The 20,197-nt window shown below is 40.3% G+C and overlaps 2 protein-coding genes across 15 annotated transcripts in view; one reads left to right on the top strand and one right to left on the bottom strand.

Moving 5' to 3' along the window:
• The window catches only part of plekha7b (pleckstrin homology domain containing, family A member 7b), a 96,538-nt gene extending 93,489 nt beyond the window's left edge, over positions 1 to 3,049 (bottom strand). For all 14 annotated transcript variants that reach the window (XM_033628697.2, XM_078175383.1, XM_033628698.2 and 11 more), the window contains exons 1-3: positions 2,900 to 3,049; positions 2,721 to 2,797; positions 2,552 to 2,609 (exon numbers count right to left, since the gene is read on the bottom strand). In XM_033628697.2, the coding sequence (XP_033484588.2) occupies positions 2,552 to 2,609; positions 2,721 to 2,797; positions 2,900 to 2,982 (218 nt within the window). In that variant the 5' untranslated portion in view covers positions 2,983 to 3,049. The remainder of the gene's footprint in view (positions 1 to 2,551; positions 2,610 to 2,720; positions 2,798 to 2,899) is intronic.
• Positions 3,050 to 10,131: 7,082 nt separating this feature from the next.
• Positions 10,132 to 18,948, top strand: nucb2a (nucleobindin 2a). Its single transcript, XM_033629592.2, has 13 exons — positions 10,132 to 10,265; positions 10,660 to 10,800; positions 12,336 to 12,443; positions 12,786 to 12,918; positions 13,065 to 13,168; positions 13,863 to 14,048; positions 14,267 to 14,357; positions 14,461 to 14,519; positions 14,598 to 14,690; positions 14,782 to 14,871; positions 15,001 to 15,171; positions 16,166 to 16,226; positions 16,321 to 18,948. The coding sequence occupies exons 1-13, from the start codon at positions 10,242 to 10,244 to the stop codon at positions 16,560 to 16,562; spliced, it is 1,503 nt and encodes a 500-aa protein (XP_033485483.1). The 5' UTR covers positions 10,132 to 10,241; the 3' UTR covers positions 16,563 to 18,948.
• The last annotated feature ends 1,249 nt before the right edge of the window (positions 18,949 to 20,197 follow it).

Below are 20,197 nucleotides of genomic sequence, written 5' to 3'. Positions count from 1 at the left end.
CAAATATTATGCCATAAATGTTTTTGGTATTGAAAATGGTAAATAAACTTGCACTTGGATAGCGCCTTTTTAGTCTTCCGACAACTCAAAGCGCTTTAATACTATACATCACATTTACACACCCTTTCATACACTACCAGGTGTCAGCTGCTACTTAGTTACAGTAAACATCCATACGATCCATACCAACTGACGGCACAGCCATCTGGAGCAGTTTGGGGTTCAGTATTTTGTCTTAGGATACTTCAACATGCAGACTGGAAGAGTCGGGATCGAATTGCCAATCTTCCAATTAGTGGACAACCCACTCTACCTCCTGAGCCAAAGGCCTGGTATTGAATATTGATATCTGTTAAGGTATTGTTTCAAAGCTAGAAATTCTAGTATCAAGACAACACTACTTGATACAAACTCGCTTTTGGAAAGATTCCTCTTGTCATTATTCAGAACTGGTAACTGCATTGTTGCAAGACTGACCTGGCCAAGGTAGCAGCCAATCAAAACACATTTAAAATGCAACAAATACAACATCCACAGTAAAACAACAACTATACAAACATAGTGAGATCACCTTGATGTCCTTAAATCCATCAATGGATATAAGTGTTTCTAATTTTAGATCTTTTTAAAGATTGTTCCATGTCCAAGGTGCACAGTAGGAGAATGCAGCTTTCCCCAGACCTGTTAAAACCCAGGGTACATTAAAAAGCAACCACTTAAAGGAGCGTAGCTGATAACGGCCAGAGTTGACACACAGGAGGGTGCAGAGGTAGGCCCAAAGTTTGCCCAATATTGCTTTATAGAAAAAATAAACCAGTGCCGTTGTCTGTGAGTGGTCAAGGATGTCCAACCCACCAAACCAGAAAGAATACAGCGATGAGTAAGTGACTTTGCATTTGTTATAAAATGTAGAAATGCATGGATTCTGGCAAATGAACAATAATTTGACTTTCTTTCACACACCAAAAGAACGTAGAAAGACAAGACATTTCTGTCCAATGTTCAGCTCCACGAAATCAGCCCTCATAAACACGGAAACAAGCAGCGAACAGGAGCAAAACAGGATCCTTCCACCGAGCCAACTCGGCAACAAGTAGTCAACTGATTTAACAACCTTCAGCGTTTAGGCCACCATATATCACACAACTTCACTGTTGCATTGTTCTCGCGTCTTACAGAGGAAAAGCGAGTGAACGAGGGAAACACAAAGACCACCTTTCTTCTACACACAATGTAAGTGTCAGCGAGAACAAATTTGTGAGTTGAAACCATTTTATGAGTTTTTCAAAGCTGACCTCGTTGGATGCCAGAATGTTTTGAGAAGTGTCTACTGAATGCATGGACATCCGTTTGTTTGGCTCAACTATGATAGGATGTCTTTTTGTACTTATTGTAGCAGGTATTGCTAAAATGAAAAAAAGTGTTTGTCTTGTTAATTCGCTGCTGCAAACTGTTGTCTGCAGAGCCAGAGCAAAACCCTCTTTTTAGTAACTATCAGCCTCGGAAAGACTGCAGCTATGGGGATATAAACCTCTCCGTACAGCTCCTCTGTCTGGAACAAATGGGGCAAACTAAAAGGGCCATGACAGGACGGCTAGTGGAACTACAAAATCTTAAACAAGCAACAATGGGAGGAGTCGTTGTAATTCACAATGATCCTGATCCAATGACGAATTTACGTCTCCACTTTGTTTTAAGTACGCTTTATGTTTGTCATTTGTCAGCCTGACTTATCTGATTGGGTTCAGCATGATTTGCTGGTTACACTCCTGGTTTCTGTGACCGCCACAGACCAGAATCCAAACAAATATCCACTGTGTAGATAGACATGCAAATGTAATGCAAATAATCCTTTAGTTATCTAGTTAAACATGACAGATGTCTCGGCATGGTGCTGATAGCGTGGTGCCTTTTGCTGATTTCCAACCTGAATCATTTTAAATGTGCGAAGGACGTCTGACAAAAAAACTTCACGCTGCGGTCTGTGACTTTGTAAATCCTGTCCTCTCTGCTTCAATAATGCAATCATGTCATACATCTCTGTCACCACATGGTCACACCCCTCTCTTGCAACCTTTACAGTCTCTCCATCACACACACACACACACACACACACACACTCTCTCACACACACACCAGGGCTGTACACCTACAGTATCTAATGGAGGGAGTAGAGGTCCTGCATGGAGGATGTGAGGAGAATTTTAATAACCTTCTTCCTGTCCTGCTAGGCACTGCCACTTTCCATTAACAATGCAGGCAGAGATAATTGCTCTCACCTATCCGATGGGACCCCTGCGTGTTAATCCATATGCTGATGTGTGTTTCTGTGTCATTTGTCATGTGCATGCTGTGTTTTTGCAACATTGTGTTTAGCAGCACAGCCTTTTTTATGTAGTTTAACTCAAACATGTTGGTGCCAGAGCTGCACACTGACAGAAAGACAATGAAAAGGAAAGCGCACACACATATACACACACAACACTGTAGCAGCTTATGGGATCACATTTTCCACGGTCAAACAGCGAAACAATGCACATGAAGCACTCACTTGATGAAGTAGCTGGCTCCTTCGTCCGTGAAACCCTCTTCCCATCCTCTCGGCAAATCTATAACACGAACAAAAACACATTGAACGACCCGCCAGAGACAGGAAATCCATTGCAGCGGAGAAAAAACGTCCCCTCGGTATCCTACAAATCAGATAGTTTGTAGCGTACCTGAACGTATCATGTGTCCCGAGTTAACAGGTTCACCAGTGCGTGGATGTAGCCAAGTAGTGGTATGAGTTTTGTCACTGCAAGAAAGACACCTGTTACTGAGCGATATTAAAACCACAAAAATCCTTAATAATGCCTCGTAAAAGTACCAAGGGTTGTAAATTAAAAACCCTTCTCACTTGATAAAGAAGACCCGGCCGTCTCTACAAACTCCATATGACCAGTGGTCAGGTAGGGTGTCCCGTCCGAGAGGTGCCGCCATGATCTCTCGTCTCCGGCTCGGCTTGTCCCCCCTCTCCCTCTCCGCAGACTTTTCCAGGGAGCCCACATAAAAACCACCGCTAGGGCTGCATAGTTTTTTAAAGGGGAAGAATACCAAACTCGTCAACACACCACTTCCTCGACTCTTTCTTTTCTAATGTAATTGGAGCTGACGGATAGGACTGGTTCCCACAAGTTGCAGTCTGGTAGAGTAGGGTTAAAACAAGCTCAGATGGACAACAACAGAATAATGAATAAAGCCCACTGCGGAGAAAAGTAGGGTGTAGCCCCCAGGGTATAGAAATGCACTGGACTATTGCTGGAATTCACGACTGGGACATCTCAGGACAATTATGTCTGGCACACACATAAAACAAAAATGCAGCAATCCTATTTCTAGCTGCAATAATATAAGTCCTGTAAGAGATATTACAGGATTACAGGAATCTAAAGATTTATGCTCACTTTTCTCTCAGATACTACAGTATGTGGAGATGTAAGTGTGTGTGAGAGATGAGAGAAGAATCCAGCATTATCATAAGAGACAGGTGGCAGCAGACATGTCTATGGACACAAGGAAATTAAAGGTCCAGGTTGTAGGATTTAAGGGGATATAATTCCAGAAACGGAATACATTAAATATGTTTTATTTAGGCCACATTCACACCAGGATAGTCCATGGGACTCAGTTTAATTAGGCGGGGAATGCTGAAAAATTTAAAACCTTCATTTGTTTGGTTCACTTTCACACTGCACTTTTTAAAGCGGACCAAACCACCTGGACGTCACGCAGTTACAACAGCTGCTCATCTGACCCAAAACGATCACTGACCAGGAAGAAAAAAGGCATTAGGAAGAAGAAAACCCTGCTCATTGATTGGCCAGGACTGAAAACGGAAATCCATCCACCTTCAGCTGACTTGGTCACAAGCAACACCAAATTTATGCAGTCTTGGACTTTCTGCACCTCCTAACTACATATAATCACTAATTTTCGTTACCTTAGAATGAGCTGTTCATATCTACGTGGAGAGAGGGTCCTTGTCAACAGAGATCGCCATGTAGCACTGCCATCTTTCTACAGTAGCCCGGAATGGACAAACCAAGCACTGGTTCCCGATAGGACCATTCATATCTTTGCATTGGCCAGTGTAGTTCGCAACACCTCTGGGATGAAAGCGTTTGAAAAACACTTATTTCTTTGCACATGAAACTGCTTTATTCAGTGTTTTTACTGGTTTTAATCACCTGGGGTCTCATTTATAAACATTGCATATGCACAAAACGAGGCCTGGAAGAGGTGTAAGTCACTTCCTGCGGAAAAGTTGTGATGTATAAAAACAAACTTGATAGGAGAAACCTTGACCCATGCTTAAAGACATTTTGGAGAGGGGACATTGGAGGCGCAAATGGTGAGGTGGAAGCCTGATTGTAGAAATTGTCGAATATCTTTTATCCATATGTACATTTTTAGTATGGCTCCTGCGCACTGTTTCATAAATGAGACTTCTGATCCATTTGCTTGAGAGAGCCAGAGACCTCTGAGGATGATTCAGCTCCCGGTAAACACCTCCTGAACAATGAACTCTGAAGGAAATCTAACCTGGAGAAATCTTAAGGAGGTTGCAATGAGCAATCCTCACCACTAGATGCCACTTAATCCCCCTAAATCTTACACACTGGACCTTTAAAGCAGATATTGCAATATTTTACTGAACCTACTCACAGCTTATATTAAAGATGCTGTGCACAGACAATGTATATTGAACAAAATATCCCAAGTATTTAAAGCTATCTATTGATTCAGATATCTTGCCTTTGCAATAGCCCCTTACAAATCCCTCAATGCATGTTATGTACCCTGTATTTGTCGTTATGTACATGGTTACTGTAGTGCTGCATGAATGGAAAATACACAACCGAAGTTCAGACCCAGGGTACAAAAACAGACTTTAAGATAAATCTATGTGTGTTGGGGGGGTAGCTTGGCATAGATTTTTCAATTATGCGTATTACCTTGAGAGAAAGAAATAAAAGCATTTAAAAGCTGCAAGGTCTCTGTAAAACTATTTGTGTGTGTGTGCCTGTGCTCAGAGTGGAGCATGCCTGCATGTGAGAATGAATGAACGAGTGTCTATGCATGGAAGCCTTAGTTGATGTTTGTCAGCCTCATATCACCTTCACTGCAGTCATGCTTTGAGGACAGAGAGCCTTCCTGACCATGACACATTAAAATAATGCTTACACCGCATCAAACAGGCCTGCCCAATTTACCAATGCTGCCCATAAATTTCACTTGTGAGGCCAGGCAATGTTCAAAGTCACAGCAGTGTTGGCACAGGAGTTATTTTGCTGAGCATGGAGCAGCAAGACCAAGAGGCAAGTTCACTTCATCATGCTGTGCTCTCTTATATAACTGCATTATCGTTGATATGATGTAACATCACGTGCTGTACCTGGGGAAGAGCAAAAGGTACCCCAATAAATGTGTCAATCATAGAAAGACAAATACCTTCCCTTTGTGTTTCCTGTGAGGTGTAGATTACAGTGGTCTTTATATACCCTTTGTGGAAGGAAAATACGACCATATGGGGTGCACATCAGTGAGCTGAGAGCATCTGTCAACATTATAAATATTTGATCTATGATTCCCTTTTGGGGATGCTTTGTTGAAACACTCTCCAGTGGTTTAAGGCACTGTTCTTCAAAGATGGTGAGAGATAAAACGTTTCCTCTCAGAAAACATTATAGTGCAGCTGCTGTGCAGAAACCGATTCACTGTAAACCTTCTAGTCTTATCTTCTTGACAGAGCAGTCAAAGAACAAAAGAATTTTCCCAGCTGTAATGTGTTTCTAACCTCACATATGGGGCCTTTGTTCATATAGAACGCATAATAAGAACTTACCAAGTAAATGAGACCTACAGCAGATGACAAATTAAATGGAATAAAACTGAATATATAAGTGCAGAAATAACAAATGAGGCACATGGAGGGCACTGAGCGGCTTGATGAGTTTAGCCTTTGCAGCGCCAGATCTAGTCCCAGTTGGAAACCTAAGGGAGACGTGTTAGATGGTGCCCTCCATCATCATCAGTCTATGCCAAGGAGCATTAAATCTGTTCTGGCAGCTCACAGTGGCCCAACACTGTACCAAGACACCTGTTACGACTGTTGGTTTTTCCTTTAATTTCATGTGTACTGCACTCGCTATATTTTACCTTAAAGAAACAAACCAAATATGTGAATCATAAAATGCTACGTCACATGTGTCACAGAGCACCACCCAATTGCAACAGAGCTAAGAAAGGAACTATGCTGCATTTTGAGGAATAAGTGTTCTGCACTGTCAAGCACAGACAGGCAAACATCTGCAACAGGCATAAATACTGTCTGGATTAATAAATAATACCGCTGTATTATTGATATTGCTGTACTTAAATTGGATGTAATTTGCTGCAGAATTGACTTGTGGTGTATTCCTCCACCAGTCTTAAAATTAAAGCACAGGGCCGTGGAACATCATACATACTGCAGTGTAATCAACCCTGCTCAATTGCTGTTATTTGACCTTGTTATGATTTATTATCATCCCCACTACACACACACACACACACTCACTTATACATACTGATTCACACACAAATACACACATGGTTGATGCGCAGTCCAGTGCAGCTCTGCAGCATGGTCTCTGCTGCTGCTGCTGCTGCTGATTCCTGCCTCTCGGCTGCCAGAGGCTCACAATGCAGCAAGGTGACTCAATGTTATTGTCTTCTCCTCGGAGAGCCTCCTCCTGCTGAATCACAGCTTAGGAAAGGTGCTGAGCAGAAAATGTAATAAAGATTCTCTTGTTCTTTTTTGACTTTCAGCTCAGAATACTTTGGGTCCTAATGTATCTGGCAGGTGCCCACAAAGGAAATCAATAACACCTTTTGAGAAAAGCATCTTTTCAAATTATCCCTTAATCGCAGCAGGGTACGGTACTATATGAATGAGTGTGTACAGGTGTCTCAGAGTGCCTGAAACATTAACTGCACACTGTTTAGAATAATATTTAGACAGTGGTCTCGTGTTCATTTTGCAGTGCATTTAATCATTATATAGGTGTTGATTAAAAAGAAGTGCTGAGCTTCCCCATCTGCTTTATTTCACTTTCTACGTTAGTTATGATCCAAGACAATGATTAATTGCCTTCCAGCTCATTGAACTATTACACTGACATCTACAGGGCAGGGATGTTATATTTAGTCTTAAGCCAACCGATCCAGATAAAAAAAATAAAAATGGATTCATTGTCTCGCTGTACCTGCCAAGACTCATAAATAGTCTTTTGGAGTTTTTATTCTAGCACTCATAGTTCCAGGAGAAAGCCAATGTTTTTACAACTCCTGGGCAACTAATTTACACCCTCTATCCAAGCTGCTCTAAGTAGCTGTTGAAAGAAGGAGGCAATCTGGGGTCTAATTTTAACACAAATCTTTGTTTAAATCTGTAGAGATTAGTGTTTATAGTAAAACTAAAAAAAGCAGCCACTGTGGGTGCAGGGGCTGACGAGGACCGTAGCTTTTAGTTTGTTTAATCATGCTCTCATTATCTCCTGTAGCTCCGAGCATATTTGACAAGTTAAGCTATGATGAACTTCCAGTTCCACATGCCTGTGAACAGACTGGAGTAATGGAGATAAGCCAACAAACAACAATAGCACCCTCTGTTGGAGAGATGGGGGATCACTCACATGTATATATGTCTGCATATGATACTAATGTTTAAGTGTGAAGTGATCAAATCAAAGCATTTATAGAGAGAAAATTTGTGGCTTCTTTCTGATGACTTACAGTGCTAATCTTTTTTCCTTTTGAGTGTCTACAGAAAGCAAAAGGACGGGCTGGTTTTTATCAGCATGCAGGCTGCAGAGTGCACCGAGAGGAGTGTCACCATCTTTAAGTACAGCCACCAGGTCCCATGTAAGATCTCCCCTTGAGCACAGTGAGCAAGGCTGGGGTGAGAGGTGCACCTGGACCCATTAATCATACACTGCTGCTTTCTGAGTTGAGCAAAAAAAATAGTTTTATTCAACTTTAAAGTACTGTACTTACGTAAGTGCAAGTTTGAGGTAGCCTACTTCTACTTTTCTCAAGTATATTTCCATTCTTTTTTATACTGCATTACCAACACCACTCTTGAATGTATATTTAACATTATGCACATATTGTATGTATTTCTTATTGTTTCTATTTATGTATATATAGTGTTGTACATTGTGGCATAATACACGTTATGTATCTAAAACTTTACATACTAGTTCCACACATTGTGATGTTTGAGGCACATATTTTTACACACTTTACATACAATATTATATATGTTATATTCTTTGAAAATTTTATATACTAGTGTGTTATTTTTTTATATTTTTACAACTTCCTGCTTTCATTCTTCATATTCTACTTTCCATAATCCTTTATGCTTTACATCAGAGCAACTGTGATATATTACAATTTCCCTCCAGGGATCAATTAAGTATTTCTGATTCTGATTCTGATACTCTGTTTTTACTTCTACTCCATGACATTTATCTAACAGTTATAATTGCAAGCAGCTCTGCAGATTAATATCTTAAATAGGCATATATATATGATCATGAAATTTAATGCATTGTTACTGATAAAACAACATTATTTAAATGAGTAAAAATTGGCTCTGTCTTTACCAGCTGCAACATCTAAGTGCTGCAAACATATTCATGCATCAGTAATAACAATCCACTATTATAATGTACAATAATAGGCCTACTGACAGGGGCCTCAAGAACATGTTGCTGATTTTACTCTTGTATGTTCTATGTTCCAGTTAAGCAACATTTTGAATTTAAGGCCTATAGCCTATTTTCAGCATAATGGAGTATTTCAACACTGTGGTATTAGTATTTTCACTTAAGCAAATTATTTGAATAGCCTCCTTTTCCCACCACTTGTGCAGTGAAAGAATAGTAGACATATTGCACCCACCTTAGTTAAGTCAATTCAATAGCAATTGTCTTCTGAAACAATAAACAAAACAGATCTGCATTAGACATAGGTTGAGAATCGATAAATAAATTGCGAATTGATGAGTTTAATGAGGAAAACTATAAAATTGTACTAATGAAAAGAGACTCAATTCATCATACAGCTTCACTGGCTTTGTCTTAGGCTATCTGTGTTATGAGTGTTTCCTGACCTTCACTCTTCCAAACAGTGGCATATGGTAATTAGGACAGGCCCCAGTGCATGTTATTATGATTGTCTCTGGTTTCATTAATTTTCCGTAACCGCTTATCCTGTTGGAGGTCGCAGGGGCTGGAGCCTATCCCAGCTGACACTGGACGAGAGGGTACACCCTGGATAGTTCGCCAGACTATCACAGGGCTGACACATAGAGACAGACAACCATTCACACTTGCATTCCCACCTACGGACAATTTAGAGTCTTTGGATGGTGGGAGGAAGCCGTAGTACCTGGAAAAATCCTACGCTGACACAGGGTTCGAGCCAGGGTTCGGGCCCTGTAACTAGCTACGACCTGACATTAGACAACATCAACATACATAATACCCTGCAGTTATCAGCGCAAATATGTATATGACAAAAATACCAAATAAAATGAGAAAATATACATTCAAATTAAATATTTTTTATAGTTTGTTGTTTTATAGTTAATGTAAACATATAATTTTATTGAAGAATGGATCGCTACTGTCTGTTTCACCAAAAAAAAAAGAAAAAAGAAATCATGATGGAGATGGGTTTGCCTTTATGTGGGCAGATACGGCAGTTGGCCCCTTTTTTATTGTAACATGAGTTATTCTTTGAACATGGGTGTATTTCTGTGGTGGCAATGTTAAAGAGTTACAAGAGCCTTTTCTCTGGTCAACACGCTGTCACAGGGCCTGCTCTCTCTAAGGGCCCCACATCCCATGGGCCCCTGCGTAACCACACTGCCCACACTGTCTATATTTCCGCCCCTGTTTCTAAATTTACTGTCATGGACCAACCAGAAACAAGAAGTAACTGCACCTTTGAAAGTACCCGCCCACCTGCTCTGTCGTCATGTCGCCACGTACGATTCAATGCAACGCAACTTGCTAGTCCATCTGACGGACAGCTGAGTTGACCAATAGCATCAACACTGCCACGCACACAACATAACGTGCTGACTAGCGACCTAGCTGCCGACACTACTCCAGCTGAGAGGAAGCGACGCGAGGAAAACAGAACAGATGAGGTCCAGGATTGACAGTAAAGTGAGTTTACAAATAACGCTTATATACTGTGCTCTTATATGAAGCTTATAACATCACCTTTAGTGTCATGGACATGTAACGTTAGCCGCGCCGCTCAAACTGACAATATACATGAGTTAGCTCAGGCGCTTGATTCTCATTAGCTATATCTGTCAGTGGTGATGCTAATGCTAACACCAACAGCCTTCCTCTCGATGGTAGTAGGCAGCCAATAATAGGCAAACTATCCTGGTTAGAGGAGCTGTTTTAATAAGGTGACGCTAAATGAGGAAGCTGACCACTGAACGACCCCTGCACACACATTGACACGTTGACTTTTTATCTTTACATACCATTTAATGTAAATAATAGTGTAAAATGAAATTGCTCTGACATGAATTGTTCCCATTTCCAGATGTGTTGGAGCCGGGTCCTTGTCACCGGCTGGGCTCTGCTGCTGGTCCAGCTGCTGTGTTCAGAGGCAGTGCCCATCAGTATGGATAAGACAAAAGTCCAACAGCCAGAGATTAAAACTGAAGAGGTTCCAGCTAGTGTGGTGAGAAGATACATGATGTACACACATCATCATGCACAGCATATGTCCTGTTCTGCTATTATAGTAATTAGGTAGTCCTATAATTATTCTGCAATTGGGCAGATTCATCAGTAGATCAGAGAGGAGTTATTTCCTTGTCTACACATCAAGATTTTGTTCTAATATGGAGGTAGATTTGTGTCAGTATTATTTGTGAGCAGATCAACAATCAGTGTGTTAATCTGTAAATATAAAACACTTTCCACAAATATAAAAACAGATTTATAAACACACAAAAATATTCTGCAAATAGAAAATAAATCTACAAATACGCAAATTCCAAAAATTAAAAAAAAATCTGTAAATATACAAATTCCAAAAATTAAAACAAATCTGTGAATACATTAAAATAATTTGTAAATAAATGAATAATGTTTGTGAATGTCTTTCTAACATTTGTAACTTTTGAAGAAATACCTGTGAATCCAGTTTTTATTTGTGAATCTCAATTCTGCACTTGTGGATTTTTATTTTACGCACACACAGTTTTGTGTTTAATATGTGTATTTTTTGTGTATTTGGAGATCTGTTATTTTCAAAATATTTTTGTGAGTTTTTGAATCCTTTTTTTGGGGGGTTATAAGTTGTTTTATATTTACAGATTGCACTTTTACACACAGATTGTTGATCCCCTCACATGAATAATATTGATACAAACCTGACTTCAATAAGCAATTAGTTCTTACCTTTATTAACCTACCACAAATCCCAAATCTACAGCTTCTCAAATACAATTCTTTTCCTGTTTTAAATTATTATGTAAGCAGATTCAAGAATGTATGTCGGCTGTGGTAACTCAGGACCAGCCATTTTAATTTTAAAATCAGTAAATGACTAATCAACGTTAAGAAAATAATCAGCATAAATTACTTGTTAGTTGCAGCTAATGCTCGAGCTGATGCTCGGCAGTTACGTTGCTGTTATCGGCTGCTTCATAATGTAAACAAGAGAGCGCTTGGTAACAACAGCCGGACTAATTTAAATGAGAGATTGCCTGATGTCTCATTGTGCTACAATTAAATTACCTCAATCAGATACTCCACTCAGTACTCATGATCCCACAAATCCATTTCATCATCAGTACAACAGCTCCAGATGTTGTAGCTTTGTGTGCATGCACAGATTGGAATCACTGATTTCCGCCCTCAGGAAGCGTTTGTCCATGTTAAACATTGACATATTGGTTTAGCAGAGCTTAAATAAATACATAGATTCAGTCTGGAGGTGAGAATGCATACACATGTAACCTTTTTATGAGACCAAGTAAGTGATCTTTAACCACAAAACAGCTGTAGCATGTGGCAATTTACAGAAGGCAGTTTATAGACATTAATGGCAAAACCTGTCGTCTCTACATCATCAGCTTTCCTAAATAAGTGCTGATAATAAATCACAATAAACAAGAAAGATTAATTGTATTTGTAGAATTACTTGGGTGTGTTGTCTGTTATATGTATAACATTTTAAAGTGACATTTGATGTGCTTCATTTTACAGGATACTGGACTCCACTACGACCGCTACCTCAGGGAAGTCATTGATTTTCTGGAGAAAGATCAGCACTTCAGAGAAAAGCTCCACAACACAGACATGGAAGACATCAAGGTATCCTGCTTTTCTTTTGTTTAGTTTTATCAGCATGGTTGGATGTTTCCACTCGCCCTGTGTTAACTACTTCTAAATTATTACTCTGACTGGTAAAATATGGGCTTTCATGTCCAAGCATGTGATAAATCCAATGAAGTCATGAGTTGTTGAAAAATACCACCAATATACCAACAGATTTTCTTCGTCTTTTTTGGAAGTTTGATTCACTGCACCTTTCATTTCAACTTTACAAAATAATGTCAGTGTAATTGTTTAGTTTGTCTGTTTATTGCATGTATTGCTATAAGCCTAGATATTAAATGACCCCAACTAACACTAACTGATTCATGTATAACACAGCAAGGTAAGCTGGCCAAGGAGCTGGACTTTGTCAGCCATCATGTCAGAACAAAACTGGATGAGCTGAAGAGACAGGAGGTGAGCCGACTCCGAACTCTGATTAAGGCCAAGCAAGACCTTGAAGGAGGGAATGGTACGTTGTGCAACAAAATGTATATTTTATTTTGATTTATAATCAGAGAAAGATGCTTTAGCTTAAATAGTACATTAGTTATAAGGAAAATTCTGTCATGTTTCTGTATATGTTTTTATTTATGTCATTGATTACTCCCTGAACAGACATCGCAGTGGATCACCAGGCTCTGCTGAAACAGTTTGAGTACTTGAACCACATGAACCCGCACACGTTTGAAGTGGATGACCTGGATCGGCTCATCAAATCGGTAAATCTCATCGCTGCTTCATACCGTTAAAAATGTTAACTCAAGGATACGTTCACACTATTTCACTTATTTAAACTGCCATTGATTTCTTTTAGGGATTTCTACTTTGAGTAAGTAATTGAGAGGTAGAGAGGTTAAAACATGAGGATCACACACAACTGCTTTAATTATAAGACATCAGTTATGGTTAAAGAATGACCATGTGTATCATGGGTTGTAGACAGCTACATATTTTCAACACCCATAAAGGAAAAGAAGGCAGTTGCAGGCGCAGAGAGCAGCAGTGTCATTACGGGAGTCTAATGACCTCTCTGCAGCTAGTGTCATGTGACCAGCTTTTCATTAATAGCACAAATTGTTAAGAGATTTTTTTTTTTACAGCAGGGGAAAAGTTTAGACATGCTCCTGTATCTTAATTTAAGTTCAGAGATGATATCATTTCTTATAAATGATTTTAAAATGCAGTAAAAGTCTTTACAAGTTGCCTTTTTTTTTTTTTTTACCAAAATGAAACAACAGAAAATTAATGGAGTCTGGGCGGGGTAAAAGCATTCACAAATCTCAGTAAACAATACTATATACTGTATGCAGTTTAATATATTATCTTAGTTTAGTCTTCAGATGGGCTAACAACATGAAAACGTTGAATTGCTCCATAACCAACTGTTGTTATTTTTCCCCTCCATGTATAAAGGCCACTAAAGATCTGGAGAACTACGACAAAGAGCGACACGAGGAGTTCAAGAAGTATGAAATGATGAAAGAGCATGACAGGAGGGAACACCTGAAAACACTAGACGAGGACGAAAGAAAGAAAGAGGAAGAGCACTACGAGGAGATGAGGAAGAAGCACGCTGACCACCCGAAAGTCAACCACCCGGTAAGTCTGTTTTAGGTACACACACACACACACACACACACACACACACACACAGGTGACAACACAACACTTATGGCATGACGTGGTTTGTTTCAGCCAATGAAGAGAAACTCTTTGTGTCCCTTTTCATGTTGCGTTGAGTTACAGATCATGCAACAGTACATTGTGGGTTATTTATCCATCTATAATTCAAATGTGATTTTTCTCTTGTGTTGCAGGGTAGCCAGAATCAACTAAAAGAGGTGTGGGAGGAAGCTGATGGCTTAGACCCTGAGGACTTTGACCCCAAGACCTTTTTCAACCTGCATGGTAAGACCATTACCAACTGGCTACTGTTAAAGACGGGAGGGATAATGTCCGTTTATTCAGTGCTTCATCATCTGTATTGTCCTTTTCTTTCTTTATAATGCAGACACCAATGGAGATGGCTTTTTTGATGAACAGGAGCTGGAGTCATTGTTCACCAAAGAGGTAAAGCCATGGCGTCTGAAAATTTGTAATGTGTCAGAGAATGGTCTTTGTACTGACTGTTGGTCTCTATGATTTTAGCTGGAAAAAATCTACGACCCCACCAATGAAGAGGATGATATGGTGGAGATGGAGGAAGAGAGGCTACGTATGAGAGAGCATGTTATGAATGAGGTACAGTAAGTTTCACAAAACTATGCGTTTTGCATATGCACATAAATAGAGCCATTCATCTGTTATCTGTCGCCCCTGTCTTCCCTCATAGGTGGATTCTAACAAGGACAGGCTGGTCTCTTTAGATGAGTTCCTAGTTGCTACGAAGAAAAAAGAATTCTTGGAGCCAGATAGCTGGGAGGTGAGGCGCAGTATTTTAATCATATTGACATTATATTATGAGAGTAGTGTAACCCTAAAGCCACTTTTGGTAAAAAAAAATAAAAAAATAAAAAAAATGGGACTGTAATATCCACTCTGTGCTCCTCAGACCCTAGAGCAGAACCAGGCTTACACAGACGAGGAGATGAGGGAGTTTGAGGAGCATCTTGCTCAGCAGGAGCAGGACCTCAACGAGAAGGCCTTTGACCTCCAGAAACAGAGAGACGAGCTGGAGAGGCAGCAGGAGCAGCTTAATGCACAGAAAATAGAGCTGCAGCAGGTATGGAGGGGTACACTGTTGTTTGGAATATTTTAGCTGCAGACACAGTTTGATACAGTAGGTTTACCCTGGCAGAATATGTTTACTATTCAGCTATTCAACCTGATGTTTTACGTTTATTAGAAAATAGTGGTTCTGTAGAGGTTAATTCTGACACCAAATCTAAAGGCCCAGACGCACCAAACCGGCATCCAAGAACTAGTGATGACAAAGGCTGACTGTTGCATCATCTCACGCCACCTGCGTCTCACCCAAAAAGTTGCACTTGAGCACACCACCTATACTACAGTAAACTAGCATGAATGTTCGGCACCCTGCGTGAGAGGAAACTCTCCATGCCAACAAGCGGCAGTTGTCTATATTCATCATTAAAAAAGGGAAGCTGGAAGACTGCCAACAGATTCAGGACACCAGTTAGCCAGTCAGCACATTCACAACACAGCCCAGTGTTTAAAGTACAAATTATATTTGCTGTGCACTAGCAACCAATAACACAAACAATTATGAACAGTTTCTGGGAAAGAGCTCAGTGGCTAAAAAAAAAAAAAATTTTCTTTGTTTCTATCTCACACCTTCTTGACTTTAGCCCTTTCATTTATTTTCCTCACTTCCGTTTCTTTTCTTGTGCCCTGAGCTGTACCGCCGATCAGAGTGAGTTTACTCACCGACTGGCTCAGCCGGCTTAACAGCTGATTTAACATGCTGAATCAGCTGCAAAAAAACTGACAAAAAGGCGGGGTAGTGCCAACAGTGTGGCACACAACACAAAAATTAATTAATTGAGGGATGCTCACTGATGTTCCAACATGGACCAATGGCTGACTGACAGCTTGGTGTATCAGGGCCCATAGTGTTACAATATTTTCTGACTTAACTGAAAATGTATTTTCTTGAGATGTGATAATGTTTTATTGACGCTATCAAATTACTGTGACTAACTATGGCAGTGTGTGCACTTTAAATATAAGAAAACCTTGTATGAAACTCGTCGCAGGCAGTCGAGCATATGGAACGGCTGAAATCACAGAAAGTAGAGCCCCCTCCAGAGGTTCACGGTGAGTGTCGATTGCACCATTTCATCTGTCTGTTGATAGTTGTCTGAGTTTACTGGGTGATCTCTGAAAATGTAAAACTGCTTCTTTGTTACAGTTGAAGGAAATGCTATTCCAGAGATGCACGCAATCGACGACCAGTTACATCATGAACAAGAGGCCCAAGCACAAGGACATCATCAACCTGAACACCAGGTTCCTCAGTATTCACCCCAGGAACACCATGAACAACAACAACAGCAGCAGCAAGATCCGGCACAGCATGGTCTCCCCCAGGCACACCAGGATCTACCACCAGGTCACCAAGAAGCTGTACAAGAGCTGCATAACGTGCCATAACAATGCTGTCAGAACTCAAACCTCCACAACCAGACTTTTGCAGCACCTCCACTCCAGCGTGCAGAGGAGCGGTTCCTTCTGAGTATTAGGCCTCTTTAACCAGCATGACTTAGAGGTTTGGAGGACACATGAGATGAAGGAGAGCAGCACAAAAGGAATCCCTGCTGAATGAAACCGGCGTTTGATAATAACTGTAATCCTCTGATTACATAACGGATTTACAATAGCAACATGACCAACCAAGGACGTGCATCCTACAATATGCATACTTTTACATTTTCAAGGAGTGTTGGATTACATTACAAATGATCAAGAATGTTTGGTGATACAATTATACAAAAACAAAATTTTGGTGAGCTTTCTTGACCTGCTGTACAGGACCTCTGATCAATGACATGCCACTAGCTCTACAACCTGAGCCTGTTGGATATGTACAGTGCAGCTGTTGATGGGGGTAAGGTGTAAAAAGTAATTTAAATTTTATCATTTTGAGTTTGACTTGACTATCAAGAAACCCCTGCAAATTCGTAGTAGCTGCGACCAAGTACGCGCATGCATCCACATGTCCCTTGTTGCCAATCGCCACAGACAAGTGATCCGCTGTCCTTTGAGTCATGACAGATCTTTCCACAAAATCTTGGGCAATCTATTTGGAAGTCACACCTTTTCTGCGATAGGCATTTCCCATTGCCACCCTCCCTGTGAGCCAATTGGCATGAATGCAAACACACACTCCAAAATGCGAAATTTTAATCTCTTCAGGCACAAACTTGCGCCAAGAAAAGGGTGGGAACATTTTGGAGGGATGAGCGGGATATAGAGCTGCTGGCTGCAGCTAAAAAAGATTTTAGTTTACATGTGTGACCTGTGGTGAAATTTCACTGGACTGTATCAAACATTTTAGAAAATGAGTGCAAGAGACATTTTTAAGATTTTCTATTATTACAATTACAACATTAATGACACTAAAAGGATTAAGAGGCACTGTAGAAATGATAACCAGGATACAGCACTTGATTCCCCAACCAGAACCATTTCACTTGAAGGGGTAAAAGTCTTCTTGATGCAGACACGTACATGTCAAGTATCATGTATCATATTCAGCCGCCACTGTCACCAAATATTACAATGTTTTAACCAGAAACGCCCTCCTGAAGCCAGACTGCTCTGTCTTTATACTTCTGTCGAGACTTACCAATACTTGTGCTACTTTCTTACTCTGGTTGCTTTCATAACCGGTCAGCTGTTTACCTACCATGTAACATCATCGTTTCATGTGCATGGTCTAAGAGTTTTCTTAGAAAATGTGTGCTCTGCCCAAACAGACATCGGGTACAGGAACACAGACACTGGTCATTTTTAGGTCACACTGCAGCTGCTCTCCACTGACCTTGATGTCAAAATAAATTAAGGTGCTAGGTTCTTTAAATAAAGATAGGCGTAAACACCTCTTGCTTCAACAAATATTTCCCCCACGTCATCACAGCCCAAAGTCCTGCAGATGTTTACATGAGAGTTTTAGGTCTCTGTAAGTATGTCGGACTTGTGAAATAATACATTTGCGTTGGTACACTTAACAGTAGGATGGGCATTTTGATTTTGGTCGATTGCTCACACACACAAAGTATGCGTTGATCTTAATTTATCATGAGTTTTAATTTGTGTAACATTTGCTGTAGAAAACCCCTTTTTATAAATCAAGATATAGACTTTTAGTCCTGTGTCAACAAGCATGTTTTCGCGCAATTTCCTTCAAAGTATTTTGTTGAAGCAACTGCTGGATTTTGTTCGTTTATCTTAAGAATTGATCAGGTTAAAGGGCAAAGTGCTGAGTCGGTAAGAGTTAATATTACCACTGTCTTTTTATTGTCTTGGTTAATATTGTCTGTTAAAGTCAAAGTGTGGTATCATGAAAAATTTGCGTTAATTTCACATAATTGTATTTGGCATCCGATGTGTATTACTTGCTCCTAATTTGACTAACATGGCATGGCATATTTCCCCATAAATTACCAGTTTGGTGTAACTGCTGTGCTATCTAGGTTGCTTTTTTTTCCATGTAATGTGGTTTCTTCTAGCTGGCAGACAGGTGTTGACTTATTGCCACTTTTTACTGAAGAAGACTTCATTCTCATCCAGTGAGGTAACAGATCTGCCATATTGTGGTTTTTACTTAATACAGAATCTAGATATGGCATACATATTTTTCTTTTCATTGCAGTGTCATTTGTTTCCTGTGTGCCAAATGTTTCTTTGAGGTAAAATTGCATCATAATTTGCACAAAATGTACAGATTGTTTTCCCAATCGCTTGCTGCTGGATAAAATAGTCACTTGACAAAACTGTACACCTCAGTTCAAGATAATAAAACAGTTACGACCTTTCAGTCTGTGCCAATGATTTTTATCACTGAATGAATGACCTATCAAACTCTTTAGAGTACCGTGTAAACATGTAAGTATAGTTACTCCATACAACACTTACAATTTACATGCATGTCTGTAAAAATGTGGATGCTTTATACATATCTTGCCCCTGGCAGCACAGAAGATCTATACAATCAGCACAGTTTCAATTCAGTATCTGAAGTCTCCCCTTCTGTTTCATAATAGCCAGAACAGTGGTTTTGCAGAACATTATGATGCTAAACACCAAAACAAAAGTCTCAACCAGGCCTCTTGGGAACAGCAAATGACTGGCAGATAAGGGTGGACCTGCGGAAACATCTCAGATTCCCAGAAGACATCATGGACACCACCCTCAGACTGGACATTGTGCTGGTATCAGTAACATTAAAACAAGTGGTCATGCTGGAGCTGACGGTGCCCTGGGAGAAGCGCGGGAGGAGGTGAGTGAGCATAAGAAGGGGAGATTCGCTGAACTGGTTGAGTAGTGCTGCAGAAGGGGTTGGCATGTGCAGTGTATGCCCAATGAAGTGGAGGCGAGAGGCTTTGCAGGGACGTCCTTATGCAGGGCCTATAGCCTCCCGGGCATTACTGGGGCACGTAGAAGACAAGCCATTAGTAGAGCTTCAGAGACTGAAGAAACAGCTTCACAATGGCTGTGGACCAGGAGGAACAAGACTGGTCTGGTTGCCAGGGTGAGGGGGTCTGAAGATGAAAGACCCAAAACCCCCGTTGACCTCTGGTACTATCGCTGATGATGTGTCCAAGTGCATCACTAGATGTATCTATCTACGGTGATGTCAGTGAAGTTCACCTATGGATATATAATGTGATCACTTCATAATTTTATATATACATTCTATATGACGTTTGTGTGAAATCTTGTCGTAACTGACACAAGAATTCTTGAGATATGGATAACATTGTTTTGTGAGGTCACAGTAAACTTGATCTTTGACCACCAAATTCTTATCTTACCTTAGTTCAACCTTGAATCTGAGTGGACGCTTGTGCCAAATTTGAAATAAATCCCTTACGGTGTTCTTGAGATGTTGTTCACAAACATGAGACAGATAAAGTTACAGTGACCTTGACCTTTGGCTACCAAATTCAAATCAGTTCATCGTTGAGTCCAAGTGGACATTGGTGCCAAACTGAAGAAACTGCCTCCAGGCACAGCTGTCCTCGGAGCAGAGGCATAAATATGTAAAGCAATGACACTTTATTTGT

Source organism: Epinephelus lanceolatus, chromosome 2, assembly GCF_041903045.1.
Source record: "Epinephelus lanceolatus isolate andai-2023 chromosome 2, ASM4190304v1, whole genome shotgun sequence".
NCBI classification, from domain to species: Eukaryota; Metazoa; Chordata; class Actinopteri; order Perciformes; family Serranidae; genus Epinephelus; species Epinephelus lanceolatus.
Note: the sequence above shows the minus strand (reverse complement) of the source record. Positions and strands in the feature narration are given on the sequence as shown.

What these genes read in the sequence shown, in the direction of transcription:
- nucb2a (XM_033629592.2), top strand. Translation starts at nt 10,242, where the DNA reads ATGAGGTCCAGGATTGACAGTAAA. An exon ending in AGTCATTGTTCACCAAAGAG is followed by an intron (nt 14,520 to 14,597) that starts GTAAAGCCATGG and finishes CTATGATTTTAG; the next exon opens with CTGGAAAAAATCTACGACCC. An exon ending in TGGAGCCAGATAGCTGGGAG is followed by an intron (nt 14,872 to 15,000) that starts GTGAGGCGCAGT and finishes TGTGCTCCTCAG; the next exon opens with ACCCTAGAGCAGAACCAGGC.